Raw genomic sequence first — 17,263 nt, 5'->3', positions numbered from 1 at the left:
ATATATATATGTATATATATGTATATATATATATATATATATATATATATATATATATATATGTGTATATATATGTGTATATATATATATATATATATATATATATATATATATATATATGTATATATATATATATATATATATATATATATATATATATATATGTATATATATGTGTATATATATATATATATATATATATATATATATGTATATATATATATATATGTATATATATATATATATGTATATATATATATATATGTATATATATATGTATATATATATGTATATATATATATATATGTATATATATATGTATATATATATATATATGTATATATATATATATATATATATATGTATATATATATATATATATATGTATATATATATATATATATATATATATATGTATATATATATATATATATATATGTATATATATATATATATATATGTATATATATATATATATATATATATATATATATATATATATATATATATATATATATATATATATATATATATATATATATGTTGTTTTTGGCCCTATCTCTAAATTTTAGAAATTAGGCCTATGTTGACCTTTTGACCTTAAAAATAATTAGTGGTTGAATTCATTGACCGGATATGCAAATTCTCTCCAAATTTCAAGTCAATGGAATGAAAATTGACAATCTTAGAAATTTGGCCCATGTTAACCCTTTGGCCTACATTGACCTCAAAAATAATAGTTTCAAATTTCAAGTCAATCAGATGAAAATTGACAGTTTTAGAAATTTGAGAAACATATTCACCTTTGGTCTATGATGACCTTTTGGCTTTCTGACCTCAAAAAAAATTGGATTCTGTCGGACTCCCAACACCACCACTTGGTGAAGCTTTGTGGCGATTAAAGGTGAGTGGACAGCCAAACAAATGGAAGCAATCAACATACTTGTCAATTATTATTTTTTGCCAAGTTACAAACGAACAAACAAACTGACAGGTGAAAACAACCTCCGTCCACCCTCAGTGGCAGAGGTAATAAAGAGTAGTCTCATTGCTAGTCAGCTAGCTTGGCTTTGTCTCGATGTGAATTGTTGCCTTGTGTTACGATGAGATATTTGGATGTTTCAACTCTTGTCTGAATATTTTCACGATCGGTATACATCCTGATGTCCTGTTAATTTTAACCATATGTATCGAGTACATCCTGATCTCTTCCACTGCATAAACTGTTTGTTATTTGTTTGGAAGAAATGCTTGTGAATCACATCGTGATATCGGACATCATTAATTGTTCTCACAGAAGTATGCCAACAACGTCTGGTCTGTTTCACCAGTCAGAGCTGTATTACCTGATTTAAGCAAACAAGTTTGTGCATAGTTTTGGTGCAAAGTACATAAAAATGACGAATTTTGTTCTTATCCAACCAATCGTAAAAGGGCTCTTGAATATAACTCATAAATATTCATGAGTTTGAAAGATCATTATTTAATTACTATGTCTCTTCACTGTTTTCACCCTTCCCCATTCCTCCCCTCCTCTTCTTCTATGTGTTCCCTCATCTGTTTTTTCACACATCCCCAATATTCCTCTGAGCTGTATGTGATTGACAAAAATGTCTCAGTTTCATAACCCAACATCATCAGTGCCCTAAACTGGACGAACCAAAGTACCATCTATGTTATATCGTGTCACATGTTGGGCAGGCCATTCCTCAGCTGAAGTCTTGCATCTAAAGCCGATTTTTTTTTTTTTTTTTTTTTTTTTTTGTCGTGATGAAGTCTGAGCGGCATACAATTTGTCTGGGTTATTAAACTTGTGCGTTTTCAGAATATCCAAATCTGAAGTTGACAATTCTGGCTTTCACATTTCTTTGGAGTTGTTTTTGTTGATGTTGATAAATGTCAGTTTGTAAACTTACTCCATGCTCTTTCTCTTCCACAAAATTATTTAATTGTCATCATTGTCAGTGCCATCAATGCCATCAATGTACCTTGTTCTTTACAAAGTGTCGGTGCTGCCAAAGTCGTTTTTTAGCATGGCTTTTGCCGAGTAGTTTGCCATTGCCTTCCCAGCAGTCGATAATAGCAGGAATTTGTAATTTGTTCATGGTGCCGATGTTGGCTTGCCTACTCTTCGCGAAGGACACCATGGGATCTTTAATGCCCACCAACAAATGCCAGCAGACGGGACTCCCAGTTTAACGTCTATCTGAAGAAAGGCACACTCACTGAATGCCCTCACTGTGCCTGCGAAACACCAGAATGACAGTTTACAGCTAGTCCGAGCTTCACACCCAGGCTAGACAGCTCAGAGACTAGTGTGCATACCTTTTAGGCTATCCTCCTTTAATATTGCTTCTTTGCTTATGCCCTTTGTCATGTGTTGATATCTTTTCCTCCACACATTTACCCTTTCTGCCTCTAGCTTTTTTGTGCATTTATCCTGCTTTCTCATTTTTCTCCCCGCCTCTTTCAGGAGACTCACGTTGGCTGGGTGCGTGCTCCCCACTGGAGTCGGTGACACCAGTTTTAACGTGTTGTGGATTTAAGGCACGTCGAGGTGGAATAGTTAATTTTCCACTGCGGTTTGCTGAGCTGTGCTGCACAGATGCTGAAATTCATGCAATTAATTACACCTGGGCTTGAAGTGTGTGCTTTGCACACTTGATGCAAATTCATGTGGTGAATTGCCGTAAATGTCTGAATTGTGTTGCAAAAACTTTTATCAGTTACGATAAAGGGATAGTATTTGAAAATGGTTCCTATTTGGGATAGGGGCAGCCTTGGGTTTAACTCAGTATCAGTGTTATCCTCTCAGCATCTCTGTGGTGATGCTACCAGCAGCCTGCAGGATTATTTTTTCATTTTTTTTTTCTGGAGTGTGCTAAGCACAACTGGCTGCTGAATTCCATCTAACACCCCTGAGATGATATTTCCAAGCTCTTAAGCCATATGTAATCCTGGCTGTTGCAGAATACCATTTGCTGTGCCGCTGAATGCATTTCAATTTTTTTTGTTTTTTTTTAAACTTGCATCCGTGCATCTTTACTGAGCTTTCCTTCCAACTAAGAATGGCATGCAGGCTATGACTGCCTTTAAAACGACCTCATTGCATGGCTTTTCACCACGCCACACACTCCAAGACCTTTTACTTTTGACCGTTTGTTTTTACTCCGTTCGTGTTTTCTTTGAGCTTATCGTGTGAAAGCACCTTTACACTGGCATTTCATTAATAATTCCAATACAGGTTTGTATAATCAATCGTTTTTCCTAAGTTTTTGTAATGTGCATCAGTTTTTTTATTTTATTTCTACTTTCAAAGATTTCTATGTTTATCTTGAGTTGGTATGCTTCAGTTTAATAAGTACTTGTATAAATGAACCATTATGCATTCATTGCTACATTGTAACTGCAGGGGTGTGTGTGTCTGTGTCCGTGTACCACTGGTAATCTGTTGTAGTTTTTTCTCGGCAATCAGTTTTTTAATATACAGGTGAATGACTTTCTCTTTTTCCACATTTGTAACTGCGAACTTGGATTTATTCTCATTTTGTTAAATTTCCTCTCCAGTTGGCAACTGGGGTCTTTTTAATCTGAGCAATCCGGTGCTGCAATTGTAACTAATGCCTTCAAATAAGCGATAAAGCACCCTTTGATTTACCACATAATTTGCAAACAGAACAGCACTCCTGCCATCCCGTGGAGAGAACTAGAACGGCACTCGGTCGAGCGCATACCTCTGCCAGGCTGACCAGTTTACGTTTTGTATCGCACTAATAGGCAGAATCTGCATCACGACCTTGACCAAAATATAATCTGCTTCTTGTCACCTTTCCAACTCTTCCACCAAGTTTTGTCATAATCCGTCTACAACTTTTTGGAACATCCTGCCATATATTGTTTTAGGCCCATCTCTCAATGGTGAAGAATCACTTTAAAAAAAAAATTAATTCTAGTCTCTGGATCTGGATCTTCACCAAAACCAAATCAATTAATCCTTGTTTTGGACTTTGAAGTGAAGAGAAGGAAAAATAATCTAAGAGTTTTTGAGTAACTGGAAAACCTGCCTTTTGTAAAGGGCAAGGTTATAACTGTTAGGAAAAGCATGAGAAAGTTAAGAATTCCAGAGCTTAGCGATGAAGGGAAAGAAACAAACATCACGGCCTACCCTTGAGTTGCTAATGGCCACACATTAATCATGTGATGTAGTAGACTGCCGAGTGTTTTGTGTTCTAGCGAAAGGCAGAGGTATACAAGCAGCCAGTTCTCGGGAGCAGAAACCGAAGTAATATCGATAGAAAAGGTAAAGAGAGCCAGCATTGTGGCATAATTCAATCAAGTTGTTTTGAAATCAGATTGGGAGAGTTGATAGGTCGGATTACTTTGGACTCGACTCGTCAACTAAATTTGTCGAGCTGGAACCTCCCCAGATGTGAGAGCAGTACTATATACAAGGACGAATGAATTCTTCATTTAATCGGAGTAACTGTTCAGACCAGAATGATGTTCACCATCTGAACCGGACTCCCAGTTTCTTTGAGACAGACTTAGCTTGTTAGAATGTGAAGTTTCCAAGGTAGATTTGATGTAACAGTAACACCAAGTATGTTTACTGTATTGAATGGTAAAATTGTTGAGCCTTCAAAAGAGATGGGAAATTTGAGAAGAGGTTTCAAAAGATAAATGGGAGTGAACTAAGTTTTAGACGTACACTATTACACTTGACTTGATTACATTTGCCCAAATTGGAAATCATGTCCAAGTTCGAATTATCGAGGTAATCATGATGAAAGAGATTTCAATCGAGCAAGAGCAGATGTGACTAACGTCGAGGAATGTAATGTTGAGTCATCAGCATATGAATGCATTTGGTTATTTGAAGAAGAAAGAACATCATTTTAAAAAAGAAGGGAGAGTAGGAGACGGGACAAATCCCTAAGGGACACTGCTGTTTGGAGGAAGGGATGAAGAGGTTGAGCCTTCAATAATTACGGAGATAGAATGGCCAGAGAGAAGGCTAGATATGAGAGAGCAGAGTGAAGGAGGAAAGCCAAAAGAGGGGAGCTTAGAGATCAAATTCTGATTGCACACACTGTCAAAAGCTTTTGAGATATCAAGAGCAACAACAAAGGATTCCCCAAAGTCTCACAGAGAAGAAGACCAGACATTTGTGATATAGGAAAGGATACCATCGGTAGATCTCGCCTTGCGAAAGCCTTGCTTGATGGTCAGAGAGACTGAGATTCAAGATGCTTGAGGAAATGAGAATAAAAAAATATATATATATATATATATATATATATATAAATATATATATATATATATATATATATATATATATATATAAAATATACGATGTCGAGGCTCGTGTAAGAGCTAACACACAGAACAAGGGGAGCAGGAGACAAGAGGGATGGGAGAGGGAAGCACAAAACAGTGGGAAATAGACACTTAGATCTGTAGAAGGGAGAGAAGGATGGGGCGCAGTACACGGAGTAAACGATGGACGCGACAGGGACTTTCAGAAAGGAAGCTCTCATACAAGCTTCGACAATGTATACAAAAACAAACAAAAGGAAAGCAGAGAATATGAAGAAGGTGGGTTTGGGATGGATTAATGGGGGTGGAAAAGATCATGGTTTTGGATGGGGGAAGATCTAAGATGGTGGTGAACAGCTGTTTTGAAGACCTGGAAGGAAGAGTGGGATTGAAGAGTATTGGAGTTTGTTCCAAAGGTTGGAAAAAAGAGGAATGAAAGAATGAAGGTGAGCAGTGATTCTTGATGTTGTTAGTTTAACCAGAAGGGGGTTGCTGGTGCACATTGAGCACCCTGCGAAATTATGGGGGGGGGGGACACATAGACAAAGTGGGGGGATGCAAGGCCGGAGAGGAAACGGTGGAAGACATAAAGACCACATACGTGCTTGCGGTCAGAGAGCGAGAGACCCAAAGACTGCTTCATGGCAGAGATACCAATGATCATAAATGCCTTGGTTTCCACAGTGTGAAGTCGAGAAAGGTGAGGGGCAGGAGCACCAGCCCAGAGGGGACAGCAGTACTCCATCAGGCTGCGGATGAAAGCTTTGAACATGGTCAGGAGCTCAGGTGTGCCAAGGAAGGACTTTGCACGACGGAGGATGCCCAATCCGTGACTGGCTTTGGAGGCCAGCTTAGATATGTGGCTTTCCCAGGAAAGATCATTGCAGATAATGAGGCCCAAAAGTTTGAATGAAAGGACTTCTTCAAGAGGATTGTTGAGAAAGTAGATGGGGGAATTGAGAAGATATTCAAAGACTTTGGAAATTGTAGAAGTCACAGCAATTGGATGGTAGTTTGAAGGGTTTGAATGAAAGATCACCTTTCTTCAGAATAGACTGTGCTCATGCATGTTTCCAGGAAAGAGGAAACGTTATGGTTTTTAAACAGAAGGGAAATAGATGAGGAAGCATAGGAACAAGTTCTGAAGCGTACTCCTTCAAGGTGAGGAGAAATACCATCTAGTTCATATGTCTTGCTTGTGTCGAGAGAAAGAAGTACTATTTTGATTATGAAAAAAAGATTATATGGTGAGGCATAGGATTAGTAAGGGGTACATCAGGGGGTGTTGGTATGTTGGAGTTGACCAATGTGGAACTGAAGGAGAAAAGAACACCGAAAAGAGTTGCCTCGTCAGTCAGACAGTTATAGTATCATCGGAAAGGAAGAGTGAAGGAAAGGAAGAGCGGCAGAAGTTGTTTGAGATACATTTGGCTAAAGACCAGGGAGACCCATTAGTAAGAAAAGAAGGGAGGTGGTCACACTTCCTTTCAATAAAGAAATGCTTTGCTTCACGAAAAATGTATTTGCAATTATTTCATTGAAGGCGGAATGCGAGTCAGAGGAATTAAACTTTTTCCAGGTACAATATGCCAAATACCCCTTACACGAATGGCCACAGAGCAGGAATGGTTGATCCAGGGATTAGAAGGAGAGATCCTGCGTCATGCAAACTCATGCATCTCACTATCAACCATGCTCTTTTTCAAGGCAAAAACCACATTTCAAAATTGGCCTCCAAAGCTGGGTTTTCCAACTGGGCATCTTCCATCATACAAAGTTCTTCCTTGGCACATCTGAACTCCTATCTGAAAATTGATGGATTACTGCTCCCCTTCTGGATTTGATCAGCTTGATGCCATGGAAAGCAAGGCCTTCAAGATCATTGGAATCTCCCGTGATGAAGCTGATTTAATGGGTCTATCACTTTTCCATCGCATTCAGGTCAGTGGTCTCTCTGTCTTGTACCACCTCCTTTCTGGTCTTGCATCCTCTGCTCTTTCCGTGATCTGCCACCCTCCCCTTCCCCCCCCCCCCCAAGGTTTCTTTGGAGTAGACACAGTCCAGCACCAAACCCCTTTCTGGTGAAACTCCCAAAATCCTGAATCTCTGCCTACCCCCACTCATTCATTCCTCTTTTATTTTTTTTTCCTACTGATGGAATCAACTACATTCTTTTCCATCTCAGTCTTCCCTCCATATCTTCAAGACCACTGTTCACCACCATCTCTGATCATACCCCATCCAATACCATGATCTTTTTCTCCCCTTGTTAACCCTCCCCCATCCTCAAGCTCAACTTCCAAATTTCCAGTTTTTCCTTCATGAGAGTTTGCTTCCGTATCCATATTGTCTACCCCATGCATCCTCCCCACCCCTCATTCTTCGCCACGTCCCTCATTTGTCCAAATCTCCATCTTTGTTGCTCCTCAACCCTACTGTTGATGTTTCCACCCTCTTTCTGATGTCCTTTTGTTTTGTTTCAGCCTAATCCGTTCTGTGGTCAAAGTCTTTCACGAGCATTGACTGTTAAAAAAAAGGAAAGAAAAAAGAAAAAAAGCATTCCACACGCTGTGCAGAATTCCAAGACATGAAGGCACAATGGACAGAGCTCGATACTTATTAGACAATGAAACTAACCGTAGGCTATTTATTGGTCGCGTAGCCCTCGTCTATAAGGACGATCACAACTTCATCCATCTTAGATATGGATGAATGTAGGATGAATGAATCTTAGATTCGCCATGCATGAAAGGGCTATATACATTCTAACGAAACCAGTCTTGCCTTATGTGGACTGATTCAGTGGGGTACCAGTGGGGTACTGATGTGGACCACCAGGTGAGCCATGAATAGATACACAGCGGTAGGTGCTGCCGCTAGGCGAGTAGATGTTTAGCAGCGTCATCGTGGTTGGCGTCTCGCAATATAATATATTAGCGCGATTAAAAATAGCGTTTTTTCCTCGCATCTTCATGTCTGTCAAAAAACCAGTGTCAAGGTGCACAACTCCAGCTCATAACCTATCCATTGAGGTGTTTTTCGGCCCCCCCCTGCTTTCCCGTTTTCACGCCACTGTCCACACAAAATTCATCAATCAATTCTACACAGAGTCCGGGGGACTCAAAAAAAAAAAAAACACGGAATTTATTAACAAGGGAACAAAAAGGGACACAGGAGGCAATAAATTATTTATGTGGTAGGGACAGACATTAAGGCGATTGTAACCTGCTTAGCTAGACACAGATACTCAACACCTAACTGTTGGATAATGTTGTCACACTAGACTCGTACAGAAAGTACACAGGACAGAACGGAGAGTGAGATGGATGGGAGGGATGCGGCCTTTCCTTTGGATAGGGGCCAGGAGGTATAGTGTGGCATTCTGGTCAGGGCACTGGCTTGTACTGACTTGTACTGCCTTATACTTGTGGCTCAACTCCAACTCTCATGTTGACTGCATGCCCCTTTTATTACAGATCCTCTCCACTCCAACCATGTCAAATGACCCTTTCACGCGTCTCCCATTGCGACTGCAGACTCTAACTGCCCGAACGCAGTTGCAGAACACCCTTTTAAAAAAGCTTCACATGACGCATTATAAGCACCCTCCAATTTGCCGTGCTCCTGGCCACATGACCCTCTTAGCCAGCGGTGCCGGTCATAATGATGCCTGCCGTGTGCTGACTGCTCTGCACCCTCACCTCCTCCAGTCACCACATACTTGGTGAGGAATTAACAAACAAAAGGAGGCAATATTAAAGGGCAAGGCACCACACACCAGAAAACTGTGGCCATGATGTCTGTGGCATGGGGGAGCGGACTCAACAAGGAAGTGGGATGAAGAAGGAAAACAAGAGGCTTGTAGGGTGATGGTTTTCTCCATACAAATGATCCTTTCATTGCTAACTTTTGGGGCATTATGGGATAATACATTACAGAATAAAACCTATGGCACCGAGCCACACACTGAATTTAATTACAGACTGGGAAAAGGTTAAAAAAAAACCAGGTGGCTTCATCTGCTGGTGGTCGAGCAGCGATGAGACAATGGGGAGACAAACAGGTGATGAGGACTCGCTGCAGGATCCAGGGATGATAAACAGGGTGCAGGCTTGACAAAAGAGGCAGGCAGGCAGGATGATATCCTTCACCAGCTCTCCTCAGAACTCGTAACTCCTTTTCTCCTTAGATTAGGATCCTCTTCAGAGATATTCTCCTTGAACAGGCTCTCGTCACTGTTGGCAATCCTCAGCTTTCTTTCTCCCAGGCTCCCCTCGGACCACGATCTTCAGACGCACCGTGCCCATGTGATTTTGGCTCACCCCCTTTCTCTCTTGCTCCCAAGCCACCCGATTCCACCTCATAGAACATTACAAAGGGGTTATACGTACAATTTCCTTACCCTTAATCCCTACTTAATTATTACCATGCACGATCCCCTGCATGATGCACATTGAAACAAGACAATCTTTAAGCTAACATTTCCCGACTGAATCACATTGACATGGACAAGCTCCTCGTACACGGACAATGCTACTCTTTCCATTTCTATCTGTTCTAAAGTAATGTCTAACCCCTCCCCCCTCCCCACCCCACAAATGTAACACTCCCCCTCCCCCTGGAACCAGAGCTCCTGCAAGGTTCAGTGTCGAGGCAACAGCTCCAGTCTTCATACTTACTCACACCTAATTAACCTCAACAAAATGTATCGGGAGAGGCTGTGGGAAGTGAGCCGCAGCAAACTTACCTCACCTCTTTTATTGTACTTCCCCATTTATTGCAAACAAAATTTTAAAATGTACAGTTTTGTGTACAGTAGTGGTCTTCCCTCTTGTTTCCTCGCTCCAATGTCCTGGGGTGGGGAGAGAATGGCTCCAAAAACACAACAAACAGGCCTACCTTATCCACAATTTACCTTAACCAATAACCCCACGACTTGACCACGTCCAACAGTGGATGTCATCTGCTCCAGCTGTTAACTGAGCCGAAATACCCAATTTCGAAACTCCCTAATTTCATGGGCTACCTCTCCTTCACAGCACATATCAAGTCGCATGGGACCCAGGGGTATATTCCCACATTATTATACAGCAACAATCACATTCCTTGCAAGGCCATGGCTTCGTCTTTAACACACTGCAGGTGTGGCCCTCATCTTGGCAGCGGGGAGGTCCAAAACATGATGATGGGGACACTTCAGGCTGGAGTGCCCGCAGTCCAAACACAGTCTTCACGACTTCTTTGCCCCCTTCAAATTCTCGGACCCGTGCAGCCAAACAGTTCCACCAGGAAGGGTATCCATATCACAGGCTCCTCCTGACCTCTGGCGCTCTTGGCCTCTACCTGAGTCACCAAGGTCTCTTCCCCAATGGTCGCCCACACAGACCCTCCTCCGACGGGCCCCCAATTCCAGACACACCGGCTGTCAGGGCCGAGTTTCCTCAGAAGAGTCCGCAGTCACCTCTCCTCCAGAGCCTCATCCATGCCTGTGGACACACACACACACACACACACACACACACACACACACACACACACACACACACACACACACACACACACACACACACACACACACACACACACACACACACCTTCCTCATCCACCACACCCCAAATGTCATTCCCTCCCCGCTGCCATTCAACTTTCCACCAGCTACAATACACGGTATTGGGTACTTACCCTGTTATGACCTGCGTACACACTAATAATCACAAACACTCAAACAAAATACAATTCTTTATTCAAATACCAGGCCATTGCTCCTCACCAATTGTCCCTCCATTTCCCTCTCCACACCATCAATCTGTGCTCCCAATTCATTCCTTATTTCCTTCATATTATTTCTGTTTCCATTTTTCAAATCGTCTTAAATTTTCTTTCACATCTTCATCCATTTTATCCATTTGACCCTCCATTCATTCACTATTTTAATTCGTATCTCCCCTTATGTGTTCCATGAATTTTTCTAACATGGCCCGGATGGCCATCGCACCAACTTCCTGGCTCGATGGCTCAGGAATGTGGGAGGTTCTTACCCTAACCTTCTCGGTGGCCTCCAACCCCAGATCACTTCCTTCCTTCTTGCTGCTTTCTCATGCCGCGATATCTTTATTGCACATTTGCCATTATGTGCAGCGGCTTTCTTTCCACGCGCACTTAATACCTCAAAAAAAAAAAATTATGTTTTTAAATTTTCAGCACAATTGCTCAACTCCCCGTGCGCTCTCTCTACTGTCAACACCAATTAACTATAAATTTTGAAACCCGCTCCGACACCAATGTAGCAGGTTTGTCCGGTGAGTTCAAAAATCCGTGCTCCTGGCAATGTTGTCAGGTTTCAGATCCTTGACTCCCACTTCCCACTTCCCACTTCTGACATCACTGTCGTGTCAACGGCTCAACTGACGTTGAGCTCATTGCGGCGGGAGATCACAATCCCGCGATGTAATGAATGGTTTTACTTCCTGTGGAGATGTTCCAAATTATTGCGGACTATGTGTGCGCAGTTGTGTGGAGAGACACAAAAACCTTAGCTCTGTTAAAACCAATGGGTATATTCCCAAAACCAAACCAGATAACCAGGGATGGTGATTGTGCCAGAGGAAACAATGGCAGCTAGAGTTGGAGAAGAAAGTGGAAACACTGAACCGATAATAAATATTTGTATCAATAGACAATGAGAATAAAACCTATGGCACCACACACCAGATTTAATCACAGAAGGGAGAAAAGAACAAACACCGGGTTAGTTGAGCTGCTGGTGGACGAACAAGCGATGAGTACACACACCAGGATCCAGGCACAACGAGCAGGCTGCAGGCATGACAAAACAGGCAGAGGCAGGTAGGCAGGACTATCTCCTTCACCAGCTCTCCTTGGAACTCACGGCTCTCCTTTTCTCCTGAGACTAGGGTCCTCCACAGAGACACTCTCCTCTAACAGGCTCTCGTCACAGTAAGCTCTCCTCAACTTTCTTTCTCCCAAGTTCCCTCAGACCACGATCTTCTGACGCACTACACCTGCGCAATTTTGGCTCCTCCCTCGCTCTCTGGCCTCGCTCTGCTCCTTGGAGTGCCCATACTTCTGCGCGCTCTCTCTCTCTCTCTCTCTCTCTCTCTCTCTCTCTCTCTCTCTCTCTCTCTCTCTCTCTCTCTCTTTCCTTCCCTCCCCCTCTCTCTCTCTCCCTCTCTCTCTCTCTCTCTCTCTCCCTCTCTCCCTCTCTCTCTCTCTCCCTCTCTCCCTCTCTCCCCCTCTCCCTCTCCCTCTCTTGCCTGGCAGAGCCCCAAGCCACCCGATTCCACCCGATGGGGTATTAAAAAGGGGTTATACGTACAATTTCCTTTGCTTAAATTTACAATTAATTATTGCCACACACCATCCCCTGTATGGTGCACTTTGAAACAAGACAATTCTTAAACTAGTGTCTCCCTATTTAATCGCATCGAGATGGGCTAGCCTCTCGTGCACAGACCATGCTACTCTATACATTTCTATCTGTTCTGAAGCAATGTCCAACCCCCCCCCCTCACAAGCATATCAATATTTTGACCCCACCTTGTGGTTCTTGAGCAGATGTGGATCGAGAGGTTTCGCTCTCGATAAAGGTTATAAAGGTTAATTTCGGTGTTACTCGTTGAAATGTTGAGTAGTAAAATGCTTTTCGAGGTTGTTGAGATAACAGATGAATGTGAGTCGTTGAGAGGAATGTTGTCGACAATTTTGTCCCTGAATGTGTATGATTTAGCTGAAAAGGATAACTACAAAACAAATTGTGGTCACTATTTCACATGATAATTTCCAAAGTAAATTTCGCCATTCTGCTTTTTTACATCTCCAGGAATATGAGGAGCGCACGGGTCGGACTTTACAAAGCAACGGTTCACAGCTTCAACTGAAAAAGCAGCAGCAATGGACAGCACCGAGGAAACCTTTGTCCTTTGAACCCTTATCTACCACTGCTCTCATCTTGGAGAATAGGCCCCCGTGAGTCTTGTTCTTCTTAAAAACTGCAAATGTTAAATGAAATTGATTTGACAAATAGTAGAAATGGAAATGGTTTAAGTGTACATTTGAAATGTATTTTTGCATTTGTAAAAGTGCAATTTCATTTGACCTCATTCGTGTTCCTATCTGAGTGCACAGGTCATAATGCTCTCGGTCTCAGGTTCATATCCGTGAATCATGCTGAATTGTCCCTTGTCTTCAGATGTCGTTGTCCTGCATGTGATGATTGAAATAATAATGTACAAGCTCCACCATGAGGCCTGGATTACTTTTCTAAAATTTCAGTTCTGGATTCTGCATGTGGATGCGCTTTTTCATGTAGGTCACTAATGAAGTGAAGAATTTTGGACCGGATATGTCCTGTCCCTCTGTTGTTTGTTCCTTATGTTGTGAATCATGTTATTAAATCATTCCCATGCCTTTTCTGCACTTGCTTGATCCTGTCTTATCAAATTTGAGATTGTGTTTGTGTCTGCCTCAGCTGGGCAGTGTTCTCATTTGCCTTAGGCCTGACACATAATTTCTCTTCTCTTCTGGGTGTCCTTTTCTCACTGTTGTTACATCTGCCGAAGGTGGACAGAGGTTGTCTTCACCTCTGTCTGTCTGTGTTTGTTTGTTACTTGCAAAATTGAAGACTTGCAAATATATTGGCTGGTCTGGTCTGTTCTGTTATTCTGTTTGTCTGTCTGTCTGTCTCTGTCTGTTAATCTCCTACAGATCACATTTTTACTCCAATTTTCATGAAATTTAACCACATAATAGAGGTAGTGACGAGCTGGAAACCTATTGTTATCTTGCCAAAACGAAGTTTTTGCAAGATATGTTAGTCGGCTTGTATGTTATTTTGTTTTTTTTTTTAATTTTTTTTATTTTTGTTTGTCTGTAATCACGTATAAAAAATTCTGCAGAGCACAGTTATCATTGGAAATTTTTGTAACTTCGCATATCAGAGGCCTATAGAGGTCCCTTTCAGCGCATAAAACTTTGAAGGTCAAGGTCAAAGGTCAAGGTCACTTTGTCGCAAATCAGGGGAGTCGACGAAACCCTTATTTTTTGAGTAATTTTGATCGGATCGTCTTCAAACTTCATGTGAATTTAGTTCATGGTCTGTCGCTCAGGTGATTAATTTTGGTGGCATTGGCCTTGACCTTCATGGTTAGCGCCTGAGGTCAAACATATTTGACCCCAAGGTCAAATTTTCAAGTTTTAGGAACCATATTGTGTAGTACCTCAAATTGAACACCTTGAAGAGTGCTTTCTAGATATGTCAAGCTTGAGACATTATGACGTCGTTTGGTGACGTTATGAGGCAAACGCATATTTTTCATGGTTACTCTGTAGAACGATTCTCATCGGAATCTCTTGTAGGCAGATATTCCTCAAGGAGTCGCTCCTGGTGGATAGCAGCTCTGTTCACCTCAGTGTGACCTTAAAGAAGTCACACGTGGTCACCTTTTGGCAAGATACGGGTCATTTTTGATGTCGATAGGTCAAGGTCACAAATCGTCATTTTTCATCTGATTGACTTTATATTTGTAATTTCTGAGGCTCACTAGCATGATATGCCTCAACACTGGGATCCTTTGTCACAGGAAACGGCCGAATGGTTTTTAACCTACTACTGCGTTCAGTTATTCTACAACTTTACCGATCCCCAAGTTTGCTAAAATGAGCCGAAATTGATGGCACACGCACGGGAAGCAGATGGGTCGAGCACGTTTCTTACCTTTTTAATGGTTTAGTTATGAAGAATATGGGGGAAAAGGTTGACGGGACGAGCAGTTCAGAACAAACAATACAAATCTAATGACACAAAGAGGGAAACGGGGACATGCAACTAGTATGCAGGGAAATCTATAATAATAGTTGGTGTGTGTCCGACAGTCCATCCGTCAGTCCCTCTCCTCCACAACTCCAAAACCATGAAAGCTAGTGGCCTGAAAATTTGCTTGCATACTAAGGGAACTCCAAGGTAGTGCATGAATAGAAATTGGATGTTTGGGTCAATTTAAACACCCTTTTTGAAGATAATTAACAGCCTTATTTAATTATCCTTTATCAAGGCGTCATCCTTTGTCAACCTGAGTCAGGCCTCTGTGAGCTTGCTTCAGTCTTAATTTGCCATTTTTTTCGACCTGTTCAATAATTCCTTGACTTGGAACAGGCCGCAACGGTTTCTTAATGATAGGGTGCTGAAAATTATTTTTTTCACTTTCCTCACTGATATCACCGAATGCCTCATCTTCATTCCTACGAATCGCTGGATACATCGCAATGCTTATAAATGCCCGGAGACACCAGTGTTCATGGATTTATTTTATTTCCACAAATACGATAAGCTCTAGAATCTCTTACCCGAAGTTGAATTTCAAAATCTAAACTTCTTAATTGACCTCAGCAGCAGTTCTGACTGCTTAAAAAAAATAAGGGTTAATTTGTCCAATTTGCACATTGTTTGACACTCTGGACATCTTCGGATAGTGTTTAATATGACTGCGCTGGCTTGGCAAGCGATTAGTGATTGGGGTTTTTTTTTTTTTCAATGTCTGCTCGTATCAGAGCGAACACACAGAACGTATAACAAGGGGAGCAGGAGATAAGAGGGGTGTGGGAGAGGGAAGCACAAAACAGTGGGAAACAGACATTAGGAGATCTGTGGAAGGGAGAGGGATGGGGCGGGGTACATGGGGTAAACAAGATGGACACGACAGAGACTTTTAAGGAAGGAAAGCAGGGAATTTGAAGGAGGTGGGTTTGGGGTGGATTAACGGGGTAGAAAAGATAATGGTTTTGGATGGGGGAAGATAAGGGACAGTATAAACAGCTGTTTTGAAGACCTGGAAGGAAGAGTGGGATTTAAGAGAGTGCGGGAGTTTGTTACAATGGCAGGGCAAAAGAGGAATGAAAGAATGAAGGAGAGCAGTGTTTTTTGATTTTGGTAGTTTTACCAGAAGGGGGTTGCTGGCAGACCTTGCATGCCCTGTGCAAATATTGGGGGGACAGATCGCAGTCAGAGCCGGGGACGGACGGGGGGTGGGGGTGGGGCTCGGGGTGAGCCTGGAGAAGATACGGCAGAAGACAGAAAGAACACCAACTTGTCTGTGGTGACAGACCCAAAGAGTCAGCCTTATTGCGGGAGATACCAATGAACCTAAATGACTTGCGTTCCACAGCGTGAAGCCGAGAAAGGTGAGAGGCAGGAGCACCAGCCCAGGGGAGAGCAGTACAGTTGTAATAAACATCACACGGAAATGCCCGGAATATCAAATGATGTGCGAATTGGACAAATGAACACCTTTTATTTTTTCCTTTTATTTTTTTAGCAGTCGGAACAACTGCTACGGTGAATTCCGCATCTTAAATTTTTTTTATTTGGCTCCGTTGAAGAGATTCAAGAGCATGTCACGTTTCAGCTGTAATGCTAATAATATATTGTTGCGGCCCAGAGTTCGGGGCTCGCCACGAGGTGATGCACTCAAGTTTCTCCCGAACACCCCATCCTTCGGCAGCTGACCACAGATAACTCTGCAGTCCAATGGGCTGCAGTTCTTACACAGCCGTAGCAGCTTGACTTAGACTTCTGGCCTAGCAGGTTTACGCTTCGATGTTTCTGCAATACCTTTCTATTGGCACAGCAACCTAACCAGAGGCCACACCCTCAGCACCACACCTAGTGGTGATCTGTGTATCAAAACAGATAGGTGCAGCACCGGCTAACAGAGCAAGTCGGGTGGGGTACAACTTCACATTGAAATATACTTGAACACTGTGTCGGACCAATGAAGGAAAAGACAACCGAGACAGATTGGAAATGACAAGAAAATTATTTATTACACACAAGAGCAATCATTTCAAAGCGAGTATCTCTAAGCAAGAAAGCAAAAGGCACATAAGAGCAGATTTAACCAAACATGTATTCATTCAAGTTCAATCCTACTT

General features: G+C 41.9%; 1 protein-coding gene across 6 annotated transcripts in view; it reads left to right on the top strand.

Moving 5' to 3' along the window:
* LOC147034741 (TBC1 domain family member 14-like) overlaps positions 1-17,263 on the top strand; it is a 115,912-nt gene that overhangs the window by 51,998 nt on the left and 46,651 nt on the right. For 5 of the 6 annotated variants that reach the window (XM_085888152.1, XM_085888126.1, XM_085888133.1 and 2 more), the window contains one exon: positions 13,158-13,303. In XM_085888152.1, coding sequence (XP_085744278.1) covers positions 13,158-13,303 — 146 coding nt within the window. Of the gene's footprint in view, positions 1-2,473; positions 2,548-13,157; positions 13,304-17,263 lie in introns of all 6 variants that reach the window. The other variant, XM_085888158.1, reaches the window with a different exon arrangement.

The sequence above is a fragment of the Eptatretus burgeri genome, chromosome 1 (assembly GCF_056783735.1).
Source record: "Eptatretus burgeri isolate ZD-2024b chromosome 1, Ebu_testis_v1, whole genome shotgun sequence".
In the NCBI taxonomy this organism is placed as follows: Eukaryota; Metazoa; Chordata; class Myxini; order Myxiniformes; family Myxinidae; genus Eptatretus; species Eptatretus burgeri.
Note: the sequence above shows the minus strand (reverse complement) of the source record. Positions and strands in the feature narration are given on the sequence as shown.